Source organism: Atta cephalotes, assembly GCF_000143395.1.
Source record: "Atta cephalotes unplaced genomic scaffold scaffold00002, whole genome shotgun sequence".
Lineage (NCBI taxonomy): Eukaryota > Metazoa > Arthropoda > Insecta > Hymenoptera > Formicidae > Atta > Atta cephalotes.
In genome coordinates this window covers 3834437-3850220 of record NW_012130066.1, presented here as the reverse complement: position 1 = coordinate 3850220, position 15784 = coordinate 3834437, and the positions used below count along the sequence as shown (strand labels likewise).

Here is a 15784-nt window from a genome sequence, read left to right as displayed (position 1 = left end):
ATTAGGAGTTTCGAATATTTTCCAATTTTATTCATAAAAGTAAAAAGTATTTAAATCATTTTATTTATGTAGATGTATATGTATGTTTCTTTGTAAAGAGTAACCATTTCTTTTTTACTGTGTTTTATCATTTTCGGGTAAAAAAATATATAGTCTTATTGATCATTTTTTAAAATTAATCATCTCATAATTCGCGATATTTATAATATATAGGATATATAGGATAAGAGAAAATGGAGAAGGCTAAAGGTGCCGTTACGAAAGCGATTTTTCCATAAAGACAAATTCACTTTTATGAAAAAATTGTTCTGCTTTGAAGAGATAGTATATTACCTGTTATTGCCTAAAAATAATATAAAATACAGTATAGATAGTATATTGCCGAATTTTTAAATTCGAACTACTGGGTTGGGAAATTATAATGAAAATTCTTCAGCGAGAGTGCACTCTTAGCATTTTCTGTTCCCTCTTAATCATCTTCGAAAAATTTTTCGACGATACTTAGGAATAATATGAACACCAATGCCCAGTCAAAACGTTATCACGTTTAAACAAGACAAGATTGTTATCCTCAAAAATCGTTTGATAGAAATTTCTATAGACATCTTAAATATATAACTGCAAATTACAGAAAATAGTTTCAGTTTGACGCAATTCTGTTTTTAAGTCAACGCGATAAAATAGGTAAAAGCTCGCCTAATGGACGATACGATAGTGGTATAGTCAAAGCGATATATTGAAATTGCATCTTACCATAATAACTTCAATATGCAGAATCTATAATAAAGAAAAAACATGTTTAGCTACAAACTATTTAATATTAGATTAAATGGTTTCTCATCTCGTTGTCTTTGGAATTCATGAATTTCATCGCATTAACAGTGTCATGTTGGTCTGCGTTCGTAACAGAAAAACGTATCGTCGATCTGTAAATATGTGTATAGATAAAAGGTAGAATTTACGCACTCGTGTTGCATGTGTATGCATGATGAAGAGAGGAAGCGAGATAAATCGATGTTTATATTATACCGAACATATATTAAATTACGATCTAACTTTAAGTATGTGGATATTGTCTATTTAACTGTACGATTTAAGCGATGATTGATCCTTTGCATTTCAAACTTAAGAGTAGTCGTTAGATAGACTGTAAGTATTTATTATTATTTTGTAGCCACTTCGTATTAGACGGAACGCGTGAGTGTATAGAAACGAAAAAAGGTTCTTCAAATGTTTGGTACGAACAACAAAGTCGAGCACAATCTATTATGTTGTACTACCACCATGATTAATTAAATTCTCTTTTTCTATCTACCTATTTCTATATTATAGGTAGAATTCTGATTGAAAAACCTCTAATCAATATTAATTTTTTTTCTAACATTAATTAATTCTCAATCACTATAAAAATTTGAATGTTCAAAATTTCAAGAATCTTTAGACATTTCTATTGTTTGAGATCTATCCTTCATTGTATAAGTGATCTAGAGTTTGAAAAAAAATCGAGATTTTAATTTATCAAAGTTGTTAAAGTACAATTTGAAAAAAAAGGCGAATTCGTGAATGTAACACCTCGTTATCACAAGAATCGTTTTGTACTCGTATCCGATATTTCAACAACCTTACATCGATAAAAAGATACATTAATATATTGAATCCCTGCGTATGTACGTAGCCATTCCGTTAGAGATGGTGGGTAGGGAATGGAGAGATGATACACACACACACACACACACACACACACACACACACACACACCACACACACACACATACACGCGCACGCACACAAAGTCGATCGAACAAATCACACGATTCTAGATTCGGCGTACGCGTTTGTCGCCGACACAGGTCTAAATATTTATATATTACACGGAACGATGACATTGTATCGACGTTTAATATTATCTTTCACCGTTAAAATTGTGCACAACGTCTTCGGATGGGACGCGACTTCAGAAATGTAACAAAAGAAGAAAATAAATGCTGTTTAGAGAACTATAAAATCACAATCACATGTTTTTCTTTTTTTTACACATCTCATCTATTACCGTTCAAATAAATGAAACATTCTTAATTAAATGTAACTACATAAGAAATAATGAAATATCAATTTTTGTTATTATCTTATGATTAATATATCTGACAGTGATACCTTCATTTTCAGTAATGTCTTGGAATTGGAAAAGATTAATGTTGTATGTTTGTACTTTCGTCAAATTATTCAAGATATTAAGTTCTTAAAATAGATATTATTTCTTTCTCTCTCTCTAATATAAGATAATAGAACAAGAGAAATAACGTTTTGGAACTGATTACTATTTAGCAAGTTAAAACCAATTCTCTCGTTTAATTTATTTGTATACAGGCTTAATATTAATAATAGTCACGCGATGTATGCGTATGAAAAATCTTTTATTGAAAAATGTTCTTTCACGCTACAACGTCAGTGTACCCTCGTCTATTTAACTTTTTATAACAGTACAAAAATTGCATTTTTACAAGTTGCCCAGCTTACTTATGTGACTAATGTATCCCAGTTAGCAATCTGACGAAGGGTCTTATTACGACTTATCTAATATTATCCGGAGAAGCTGCGGCAAAACGTGAACACTAGTACTCCAGCGAGGGATGCGAGATCCCTCACGTACAAGAAAAAAAGCGTCCCGCGGCGTGCTTTCCGGTCGCGCGACGCGCTTTCTTTAAAGTAAATCAGTCGCTACGACACATCGGTCTTATACTTATCCACATCGGATTTAATTACCATTTGCTGGGTCTCGTGAATATCTTCAGCCGGAAACTCACATCGTCTTGTTCTCGAAATCGCAATCAAGAAAAATCATTCCAAATAGTCTATTACTACTACTATTGTAATCAATAGCGCAATTCCTAAGCAGTCGCTGATGGTCATTGTAAGTGTCCGGCCAAAGAATAATCCGCGAATTTTCAACCCGTACATATCATTCGTTTATCCTACTTTCGCCTATCCTGAATCGAGGTCAACGAGCGGATAACAGAGAATAACGCGGCAAACGTGGTACATTTTACCGCTATCCAAATTAAAAGGATAGCCAGAGAACCCGAAATGAATGTAACGAGTCAAGCAAATAAAATGTGCACACGCGCATATATAAATAACGCGAACTGGAAAATCGCAAGGAGTTAAAAATCATTAGTATTTACATACTAATAGAAATTGGATATCGCATCGATACGAAGTGAATTATTCCATTAATATGTAAGTACACTCTTTAAAATGGAAAAACTTCGTGTTACCTTTCATGAACTTCATTAACATCGCGTCCATTATTTCAGTAACTGTTATATTTTTGAATTTTTTTAGTAACTACATAATGCAAAACATGCATTTTACATTTATTAATATCTATCTTATATTAAGAAAACGCTTCTTTCAGGATTATTCGAAGTGTGTTCCTACACATAGGATACACATTATCCTCTTTGTGATTCTCCACTTTGCGACTAAACGTTTCAGCTGAATATCTCGTTGATTTGTTTATCCGTTCGTTTTCACTCGTTCGCGCATCGCCAGTCTTCGCGCCTTTCGAAAATCACGAAACAAACCGCCGCCGACAGTTAATTTTGAGCAAGGCGTCTGTCGATCCTGACAGAGGTTGTGCAAAGTACTAAGTACATATGTTTACGCTATTCCGTAAAGTTTACCACAAACAACAATGACGATAAATTAATGAGCGATCGGCAGAAAATTAACGTAGCGGCGGCCTTCGATCCTCGGCAGGATTGATTACAACTTTTTTCCCCTTTTTCCCCCTTTCTTTTTTTCCTTCCTTTAGCTCTGATCGCTATATGTATATGCGGATAAAATCTCTTTGCATCCTTTATATAGTTCAGGTCCTGCCTTTTTTAGTTGGAGATTAGATGCTGCGCTTCAATTAGATGAAATATATAAGTAGTAATTCTACGCTGAATGAAATTCCTGATGTCGCTTAGGAGCAGTCTTTGAGCTTTTTCATGCGTTCTCGTTCGAATCGCTTTACTTATTGCGTGTACAACGTGGCGAATATGTATGAGTGTTTGTGTGTGCGCGCACGAGTGCGAATGTATATACCTGTCTATACGTATGTGTGTATAAGATGTGGATTGTATGTTTTCTTTCAAGTGTCATCCTAATTCTGGTAATGTGTGTATGTAGTTTTAATGTACAATTAATTAACTATACAGATTAACTGGTAGAAATTAGAAACGTTTGACTAGCTTTTGATCATCTCTCTTGGAATTCGTGGAGTTTCATCCTTCGCAATATATATGTATATATAACCGATCGGATAGTTTTGGTGGTGCTGCTATTGCCGCTGATCGAGTAAAAGGTATCGCGTATGTGAAACGAAATAATGATTAAGTATGGTCATCCCTTCAGTGTGTGTACGATTATTACTAAATATAGACAGTTCTTAGCTTTATTCTAACAGGATACTCCTGGATTCGAGAAATCACCGCGCGATCTTACATGTATTATCCTCTAGCAGAATATAATTGTTACAATAATCACTAATATAATATATACTAATTAACTAGTTTCATCTTCTTCAACCTCGGTATTCGCTCTCGCTCATTTTTTTTTAAATCTCTTTCGCTCTTATTTTCTCTCTCGCGCGCTCGCTAATTCTTAATTATTTTGACAAGTTTTTCCATCTTCACAGTCTTCTCCAATTATTCTATTCACGCGCGCATGAAACCGTACGAACGGAAGGGACAGTGAAGCATCCAGATAATCTAAATCGACGGATCATGGCGCGTGAATTATTCAGTCTTTCGTTATATATTTTTTTTCTTATTTCATGGTTAATCGGTTATTATTCACTAGCGTTATGCGATTTAATAAATTTAATTTTCTGCTTGCACGAAAAAATATTATGCTACATTACTCGCGACGCTACTTTAACACATGCTAAATAGATTAGATACGATGTATGCTTATAATTTAAAGCCACAGATTTCGATGTCGCGCCATAATACGTACAGCGCCAGTCTACCTCCCTCGAATTTCGCTGCTACTTTATAATATCAAATTTCTACACCTCATACGTTTGCTCATCTTTCACGTAAGGCCCTTAATATCTTATTATTGTATGTTTACTTGCGTTCAGTATCATTAAAAAAAATAAGAAAAAAAAAGAAAAATGGGATGAAATCCGTCAACCAAATTGAAAAATCACGAGATCTGTGCGCAAACTACAAAGCATACACGCCGCCATACGTACTTCTTAGTACAGTTGAGATTAAGTTTTAAAGTTTTATGCGCGAATTAACTTATGCGACAAAGCGGCAATCCTTTAAGTATGCTCATTCCCTAGACGGAGTATAGTAACAGTAAAGAGCGATAGTAACAGTAGTGAGAGTGATAGTAGTGGAAATAGTAATAGTGATAGAATAGTAATGATAGTAGTAGCGATAATAGTAGGAGCAATAGTAGTAGCGCTAGTAATAGTGATGTTGATAGTAATAATAGTAAAAATATAATATTAATAATAATAATAATAATAATAATAATAATAATAATAATATAGTAATATAATAAAAAGAAGTAAAATCAGTCCAGTTATTAAAAATGAATTACAATTACGTTACTACAACGTTTCCCGCAGCGCTTAAAATCAGACGAATTCCATTTCGTAAAATGGATAACACAAAAAATAATATTGCAGAACATCGCATGGTGATGTAATGTCATCTTTTCCATCTTTCTTTCCTCGTATTTTATGATTAAAAATTCCTTTCTTTCTGCCTCATAAAATCCTATTATATGCGTGTATATATATATATACTTTTTCTTATATAATATCTTTATATATATGGTTGCAGCAAACAATCGAGGAAAGAATCTATCTTTCTAGCATTTGGCTTGCCAAATTCTGTCAATTAAATAATACAACTGCATCGGACATTAATAAAAAATAATTTGTGTATGTGTATTATGTGTAAGTGTTCAATCTTCGAAAAAAGAAACCTATCTTTATCTCTCTCTCAATAATGTCGCACATTTCGGACATTTTTTTTCTCCATTTGGTTAGGATATTAAAGCATAAGTGTGTATATACGCAGGTATTTGCACACCAAAAAAATGTGTCGTCTCCATTGCAATATCACTTTAAAACAATGACTCAACATGGTTTGCCAAAACACGAGCGAGCACGAGATAGAGATGACTCATGTTTTGGCGAACAGAATTTCCCTCAGTTTTCGGAGTCAAAAATCCGAAAAGGATTTAAAATGGGACTTACTTATAATCTCAGAACGCGAATATGGAAGATTAGGCCTCGCCGAACCCACCGATCGCTTGCTCAGTCATTCTCAAGCAGAGGGATTCCAAGCGAGAATTGATTTCCGGTTCCGTCGTCTCGTTCGCTCCATTAGCAGAATGACCCACAAAATGATCACGTGGCGCGCTATACGCACGTTGTAATGTTTTCTGCAATTGCTACAAAGTAAAATCAAAATCATTGTATTAATAAACAGAATGTTACAGATTTTTAATATTAAATTTTACAGATTTTTAATATTCTTTCTTACCTGCAAGCTGGTCTCCTGTAAACTAGGTCTCTTCTCGGTTGTATGCACCGCGCGCAAGTTATTCGTATTCATACTATTCATGTTATGATTCTGATTCTGATTATTTTGTAAATATGGTGTGGATATACTGTTTCTATGTGAAGCAATCATAAATTGATTGCTATGTGTATGATTATTGTGAATGTGATTCATATTCAAACTTGGCTTTCTGTGCTGCTGTGGATTCCCATATCTTCTATTATTATATCCGTAGTTATGTTGCCATCTAAAATTACATCTATTAGGTCGAAAGTTACCACACAATACTCATCAATTTACTTTAAATATTTCTCTAAACATTTTATATTAACGAAGACATATATCTCGACTTACTTTGGAGTTGGTCGCGGATTTCCAAGTCTACTGCGCCACTGCTGTACTTTCTCCTTCTGATTCGAGGTGAAACAGTCATGCTGCAACACTTTTTCTAAAATGTTGACATACGTGCACAAAATACCATCTTCAACGCTTTCCAAAGCCAATCTACTGCACACTAAAAGGAAAAATCATACAATAATGTTATCAATAATTCTATTTAATTTTGATAAAATTGGAACCATCACACCACTTAGTTTGTACATACATTTTCCAAGTACTTTTGTAAACTGCGCAGGAATATCTTGTGGATCATTCTCTTGACTCGGTTTCATGGGAGTGGCAAGAATCGTTTTAAGTTCTTCCATTGTATTAAGAAGCAATGATGGTCCCTGCGAGAATGAAGTGTTTTGCATGCCGTCGCGAGCACTAGGTTGCACTAGACCTTTTTCTAGATTTAAAAGTGTATTATATCGCTGCTGTAGTTTAGCGATAGAAAGAGCCAACTTGTGTCTAGCACCTTTCGTAACTCCTTGTTCCGCTAATTGATCTTCCGTTAATTGCAGCATATCCTCATAATTCATAGTAGCAAAGAGATAACTGTATTTATGAAGTCGTAATGTTTTAAGCCATAATTGTACATCTAAAAAGAATAATTTATAATTAGATATCGATATTCTGATCTGTAAATTAGTTAGAGATGACTCCGAAAGATGTAATTAAGATAATTTCGAAGATGTATTTTCGGGTGATCTCATATATTATCGATTGACAGTATTAAAATCTCATTTCTACCTCTCATGCCACTCGCGAGCGAACGATTCGAAGCATCATCCAAACGACCCTCGCTACCGCTACTCGCACAGGAACTCTGTGGGCTCAGTGGACCCAAACCAATAATATTGCCTAAAAGATGATTTATTTAAAGAAATGCGCGGATACAATATAAATTTATCTATATATGAAATATAATTGAAAATTACTGGCATGATCTCCGGAAACACTAAAGCTGCGCGGCTTGTGTCTAGATGAAGAATTTGTGTTATTGGTACGATCCACAATTTCGAGGTGATGCGGCGGCGCTACCGGTGGTGTCAAGCTATTCGAACGACGTTGACGATTAACTGATGCAGGAAAATGTAAATTAAACGTGCCGCCTAGTTGTGTATTAAACGAATTTGGCTGATCATTGTGATGTTTGGAATTCCTCTGCCATGGATTCTCCCATCTTATAATAATAGAAAACTCGAATTTAGAACTATACTACAGATATAAAAATATATATAAGTATCATTATAGTATCACATTATTTCATTCACCTCATTGCAGCATTCGGATAATCTTCGAAACCAGTAATGGGTGGTGTATTACTGATACGATCTTCTAGATCTCTGAGCCATTGAGTTAAAAGACGTCTGTCTTGACCATTTATGGCAGGATGAATCAGAGTATAGCTCAAAAGCTGCTGCGTTTGTTCTGTATATTGTCCCGTACTTACACAATGATTTACTAATTCTGGTATCGCTACCAGATAGCTCTTTTTGCACTCTACATTCCCAGGCTTTAATAAAGGCAGATGTGTCAAGAGTTGATTAATCGCAATCTCTGTTGATTCTGCTGACAATGAATTGATGTAACCTATAATAAAATATTTTATTATTAACATACTTTGCTTTACAAGTATGATATATGAAGTACATCCCATTAAAATCATGCTTAAAATTGTTCTTAAGTATAAAACGTAAACACGATAATTACTTGGATTATTGGCATTTATTTCCTTGGTATCTAATTCTGCCACAGAGTGCAATGAGTGTTCTATCGCCTGCGAGAGAAACCTCGCTTGTACAGCAGGTATAATACGCAACAGCGCATAAAGAACAACAGTCTGTTCACATTCGTTCCACTGGGAGAACACACGAGTGAGTTCGCCCACTTGCTCATTGAAGGGAGTAGCAGATGTCCACTTCATTTTGAATCACCTACAAATTTCTCTTGCAATGCAGTAGCGTTTCAACCACTGCTCAAGCCAAATGCACAGCAATCGTGCTCACAGCCTTCAAGTAGCTGACCAATGTCAGTATTCTGCTACAAAAACAAAAGGAATCGAAACATGTCATTCTATTTAAATCACCTACCTGTAACTCATGTTTTTATAAGAAACAGAACACACATAAACAGTCAATCATTATTATTATGTTACAAAGTAGTACTAGATATAAACATAACATTATATTATAAAGGAAATATAGAAGGATTATATTTTAATATGTATTCTACCAATCTTGACTTTCCAGTTTGGAAGTCAAAAGTATACAAACACAAACATTAATTACATTTTTTTATCTAGCAAAACAAAGAAGTTCAAACCTTTTATCGTAAAATTTTGAAAAAGATATAAGTACAACTATGAAATCTCACAAGAAATGATATACATGAAATCGCAATTACTTAAATATATATCTTACAAAAATTCTAAAACTGAATTTTTAAGCGATTAAAAAGTTCATTTTAACAGTCGTGCCACGGAATTAGAGAACGAAGTGTCCGATATGTCAAACGAGGCACGTCGTCATGCTATTGCTCGTTCGAATTATCGAGAAGTTCGCGAAGTTTTCCCTTGATCGCCGCGAAAGAACGAGTAATCCTCGAGAAAATTATATAATGGATGGCAAATATTCCGTTACCACAATGCGTTTCCTGCTCGCAGCAGGTTTACCTTGTCGCGCACCTAAGCACCGGCCGGGATTTATCGCCGTCTCTACGACGCGTCGAATTCGAAGGACGTGTTCGCGACACATAACCTCAAAGTCGCTCGCCTACTGTATCGCCGATAAGAGAATTCCGCTGAGGTCAAGTTTGTTTACCCCGCGCGCGATGCGTGTGTATTTATAGCTTTTCCTGCTGCGATCCGTTCGGCGGTGCAATGGCATCTCGCGCGCGCGACACCAGGCGATGTGGTGGGCGGTGCGGGAGGGGGAAGAGGAGCGGCGCCTCACGAGAGGGAAAGCCGATAAGATATCTTTTCTTTTTTCTTATTGTCTCGTTGCTGAAAAGCATTGGCATCGCTTCCCGGAAGTTTCCTCGTTTGCGGAAACTACGCAGAAATTCACATCCTCGGCGTCCCAAGACTCTCCGTCGGTATTCGCCCTTGTCAACGTCGCGCGTCGTGTGTGTAGGTATGCGTACGTATACGGAACGTGCCTGCGTGAGTGTGCGCGTTCGACGTGACAAGCGAGGACCAGCAAGAAAGAGAGAAACGGAGAGAAACCGGTAACAGGGCGAGACAGATTACGAGAGAGAGAGAGAGAGAGAGACACGACGATGCGAAACGTATACACGTTGGTGGGGGCGGGGACGGAGAACGAAGAGACGAAAACAAGGGAGGACGAAGATCCCTCCGCCGGGAAAGATCGAGAGAGATCGATCAACGGATGGATCTCGATGGATACAAACGGCGACGATGACGCGGGATAAGGGCGATCCGCCAACTGCGAAATCGCGCTCTCTCGTCGCTGAGGGATGCATCCCTCGATATGAAACGGATTGCGATACGCCGCTCACTTCAGTTGATCGGTGCGCCGATGTCGTCGGACAAGCATGAGCCTCCTCCTCTCTTTCTCGTCTTGCTTCCTCGCGAATATTCTTGTGGTCAAGTGCACACAATAATTACCGTAAAAGTGGTCCGACGAGGGACAATCTCCGCTGGCACGCGCTCCTTCCGCTTCGATGCAACGGCGACGACGCACAAATTTACAGCATTTTTTTCCGGTGACCGAACGGGAGTAATGTCCATCCACCATGCGGCGCGATGGGACTACGTGACCACACTGCTCTCTAGTCTATCGCACTCCGCAGTGATGCCAGAATTATACATAGCCATCCGCTTGGCTTCGCTCGTGGCGCGGCGTCTTGCTGGTCGCGGATTGGTGGCGCCGCTACGTCACGGGACGCAGGGCGATTGACCAATCACAGCGCATCCGCGGGCGCGGTTCGTTTGTCTCTCTCGGGTGCGTCGACCGCGCGCAGCTTCATTCCAGAATCGTTCACTATTATCTCGCTGGCATTGGCAATTGGCATCACGGTGGTTGAATTCACCGTCGGAAAAATTACCGGACGCAAAAAAATTGTTGAAAGTTAGTTTCAGACGAAACTAATTTTCGCGTGAATTCTTAACATTCCTAATTTTTTTTTCATTTTATCTTTATTGACTTATCTGAAGGAAGATTGGCGACTTTGATAGAATTATCTTATTAGAATTGTTTCCAGTTTTCTTAAAAAATTCAATCTTAATCAATTTAAAATAATGAATGAAAGATAATGATTTATTTATTTAAAGTATTAAAAGGACTTAACAATAATACAAACAAAAAATAAATAATATAATCACTATCTTCCAATTGTATAATTTACATTAATATTAATTCATGTAAGAATTTATGGAGACTAGACTGGTTATAAAAAGAGAAGAATTAAAATTTGTTTTATAAAGTCGCATAACCTTATATTTTTTTAATGCACATTCTTATTTCTTATTGTATATATGTATGGAGATACAAGAGTTTCATCATCATTTTATACTTTATCATGCCTAACTATTAAATAAGAAAATTGAAACATGTAAGATAAAAATAAATGTCTAAAAAACAATACATACAAGGTAAAAAAATTTATTAATTATGTGAGTCATTATAATAATATATAATTTATCAAATATATAATTTATTAAAAGGAACTACATTTTTGTGTGTATAATTGATAAATTTTGTATTCTTTAGTCATTCATTTTTATCATAAATGTTTCGATTTTCTTGTTTAATAATTAAACACGATAACAAAGTATAAAATGACGACGAAACTTTTATATCTTATTTATACATTATAATACGATAAGGATTAAAATAGACCTCAACAAATTTAGAAAATCGATTAGATACAAAAATTATATAAAACTTATGTATTCAAAGTATATTAGAAAATTATAAATGCAAATGTGCGCATTCGATATGCATATATTATGTTGAAACTGGCGATAAATTAGAGAACGGAAATACCGTTAATCTCCTCACCGATTATCTATTAATTGGGAAGTCAACGCGATTAAAAAAAATTTGTCATGAAAACAATTTCGTAAATCTATCACTTATTGTGGTCTTTTATCGTTCTCTAAATCTTTTAAGATTAAGAAATATAATTTTATTTTTGTTCTCTGTAGAATTATTATCCGCTTATCTAAAGTACAAAGTAAACGCTTTCGTAATATTACTAAGTTTGTATCAAAGTTTCATATTCATTGCTAAATCTAAACACTTCTTTTCATCGTTACGTTTTATGTTTACACGTCTAAATGTTAAACATGACCTTTATTTCTTTGGAAAGTATTTGAAGTTTTCAAAACGTAGCTTTCATGAGATTTTGAAAGTCTTTATGTGCCTTCTCAATTTATACCTGTGAGAGAATTTAATATTTCTTAAGGATTTATTTTAATTTTTACCAAAAGAAATTAAAAAACATGTTCTTTTTAACTGAATTTTTTGCATCGTTAATCTTTCTTCTTTTTTTTCCAATAAACCATGCAAAAATTCAGCTAATGCCTCTTTCTACCAATATATAGATTAATTTTAATTTCAATTTAACTTACTTTTCATCTTTTTCTAGTTCTAAGAATTAGAAAAAGGTAAAAAATTGAACCAAAATTAAAGTTAATCAACAATAGAAACGTGTATAAAAAGAAATAACTTAAATACCTCAATCGCATCTAGCACCAATTCTACGCAAGTATGTACATTGTTGCTTCTGTCAAATTTATTGAAAGGATATAAATAAAGCTACATGATCCATGTTCAATTGTATCTATATTGCACTTACAATGATACACGCTCACTAAATTGTGTATACTCACGTTTTCTTAATTTTCTTGACAAACATATTTGCCACTGAGGTCAGTTTATTAATGTTCCATCTACAAGAAAATACCAATGATGTTTACACTTTTATAGATTCAACAATTGTCGTGAATAGGATCTGATGCAAAAAATAGACGTAAATCTGAGAGGGTGACAAAATAAAGGTCGGAATTCGAGAAATTTCCTTTTACGAAATAGGAACTATGTCATATTCACGAAAATGTTGAATGTCTCTTATCACAAGAAAGTAACGTTGTCAATACTTGCTTATGCACAAACAAGTCGGATACTAACCAAGAATCTTTTGTAATTGACAAGATTAAATATTACTATAACTTATATGAGAGTTCCTATGTTAGATTATTTCTTAATATATTAAATGCTACTTGGTATTAAATATTAAACATTATTGTTGAACATTATGCTCCGTCAATCCGTCGCTCTCTGTGACAAGAGCTCGTTCCAGGATAACACGACCTTCCTTGTACCGTTGTTGCTCGTCTGTTGCGAATTCGTACACCCACCCAAGCTTAGCATCACAGTTTTTGCAGCTGACGTCTCGAACCATGTGGCGACCCGTCAGCATCACTCTATCCTGAACCTCACTGTACATCATATATAGAGTTAAATGATAGACGCATGATGGATATCATATAAATTTTATATTCAATTGAATATATTATTTATATTTTCTAATATATGTTTGATTCAACTATAAAATATACAGAAAAAATTAACTACATAACAATCAAAGGGTGCTTTCTATTTAATAACACAAATCAATACAACAGTTATCAATTTTCTCCAGCTTAAAAATCAGAAATTTTATTTATCTTGCTGAAGATAAACTATTTTCAAAATTGTTACTGTATTGTAATGTGTTCTTTCAAAAATGTAAAAAAAGAGAACCAAAGATTCATGTAAAAATGTAATCTCTGACAAAAAACCATAGTCTGGTAATAGCAGTCAACAGATTCTTTTCTTGGCATTCGATGACTAATGTAGTACTTTTCAGTCAAGAGATTTATATTGTGATGAATCATTATATCCTTGTTGTAATATCAAGAAGAAAGATCATTGTAAATAATCACTATATTATCTCTTGCTGAGAAGCATAAAAAAATAGAACGACTTGTGTTATCAGACGGAAAGCATCTGAAAAGAAAGTAATTTAATAAATATTTCATAATGGTAGATCCTGAAAAAGGTTTATTCGTTTTACCTATTTCTTGCACAGAAATTCAGATAAAAAAAACAGGCTTTTCATTTTTCTTCTTTTTCTTTCCGTTGGAGAAAAAAAACAAAAAAAATGAATGATTTAATTTAATAGGAACACAATAGTTGAAAAGAATGCAATCTAACAAATATTTCATAACGGCAGACCTTGAAAACTTGAATACAAAAACACAAATCATTCGAGAAAATTCATTTCATACTAATGATCTTGTACAATAAATAGACGCACCTATAATTCAGGTTGACGACTTTGCTGAAGAGAAATGCACGTCCCGTGGCACCTGTGAAACGTGTGCTCACGAGCTGTGACCTATTGGTGAGATTGGTGTCGCAGGAAGCGCAGGAGAATAGGCGACTGCCACCGATATGTTCGAGGAATATCACTCCCATTTCGAAAAATAACTAATAGAATGACTTGCAACGATCTGTTTGCGATTGATCTGCGATCGGGCAACGTTTATTTATCTGGACGAGTCGATATGTCGTAGAAAAATTACACAACTGTCAATGCTGCCATACTGATCCAACTGATTTCTCTTTGTTGTTGTGTTGGCTTGCGTACGCGTGACGTATATTGCCAATGTATACTAACAGTAGAGCTGGAGTCAGCTGAAGTGGGAAAAATGTTTGATATGCCGTGGATCATCGGAATATGTATAGAGACGAAACTTCCGCAAGATAACGAGCGATAAAAGATACAAGCAGAAAGAAACCTGAGAGAAGACGTGAAGACCTTCTTCCTGTAACCGCAAAATGCTGCGCATTACTGCCCTCTGAAGAAGTGGATGTAAATTATACATCAATGTCCATTTTTTTGCGGTACTCATGATAGAAATAAATCGCTGAAATAACTAAAATCTATCAAATTAATAGAGATTTAGGTTTCTTTCTGCCTGTATTCATAGTCAAGGGATCGATTGTATCTTGAAATGAGATGAAAATTACAAAAGTAAACAAAGAATATTCGTAATTCACTATAATATTAGTAATTTAATTGGTTTAATAGTAATCATTGCTCACTTTTGTAATTTTCATCTCATTTTACACAATCGAGCCTCTGATCTTATATTTAAGATCGTTTTAAGTACAATCTTAAGATGTCATGAACCAATCAGAAAGCCGTATTAACATCTTAGGATATTACTTAAGATAGTCTTAAAATAAAAACCGACTATTGCCTGATTTATGCTTCCCCAGCAAATGAAAATGAATTGAAATGGATTAGAAATTTTTCTATCCGTATTTTAAATCCAATCCATAAAAATGGATTCAATATAAAAAATTTTTATTTAAAATTAAATATTTATCAAAATTATTAAATCAATAAATAATTTTTGTTATTATATGTTTCGATTTCGTGTAATTTCGTATAATTTATGTCAGTTGCGATTATGCAACTTAGTTTACTACGACAAGATAAATGCTATTTGTATTGAATAGATATTCATAATAGATATACGGATATATATATATATCCGTATTGAATATCTATTATATATATATATTCCAGTAAATATATAATTAATTAATAACCCGGGAAAAAATGTTTCATATATAATTATATAAAATCTATTAATTATATAAAATTAATAATTATATATTAAAAAGTCATATAAAAAATTGATATATTTTATATACAATTATATATCATTATATATAAAATATGTCTATATATATATATATATATATATATAACTAGTTTTCCCGAATTATTTTTTTACTATTGTAGTAATTAAC

At 34.3% G+C, this 15784-nt stretch overlaps 2 protein-coding genes across 2 annotated transcripts; both read right to left on the bottom strand.

The window, feature by feature from the left end:
* Positions 1 to 6291: 6291 nt before the first annotated feature.
* LOC105620463 (protein Smaug homolog 1) lies at positions 6292 to 8877 on the bottom strand. Its single transcript, XM_012201955.1, has 8 exons — positions 8664 to 8877; positions 8225 to 8543; positions 7889 to 8133; positions 7701 to 7811; positions 7174 to 7548; positions 6924 to 7083; positions 6552 to 6816; positions 6292 to 6459 (listed from the first exon to the last, which is right to left on the bottom strand). Exons 1-8 carry the CDS (start codon positions 8875 to 8877, stop codon positions 6292 to 6294), a joined length of 1857 nt encoding a protein of 618 aa, XP_012057345.1.
* Positions 8878 to 13217: 4340 nt separating this feature from the next.
* LOC105620452 (protein yippee-like 5) lies at positions 13218 to 14437 on the bottom strand. Its single transcript, XM_012201945.1, has 2 exons — positions 14277 to 14437; positions 13218 to 13416 (listed from the first exon to the last, which is right to left on the bottom strand). The coding sequence occupies exons 1-2, from the start codon at positions 14435 to 14437 to the stop codon at positions 13218 to 13220; spliced, it is 360 nt and encodes a 119-aa protein (XP_012057335.1).
* Between the last annotated feature and the right edge of the window lie 1347 nt (positions 14438 to 15784).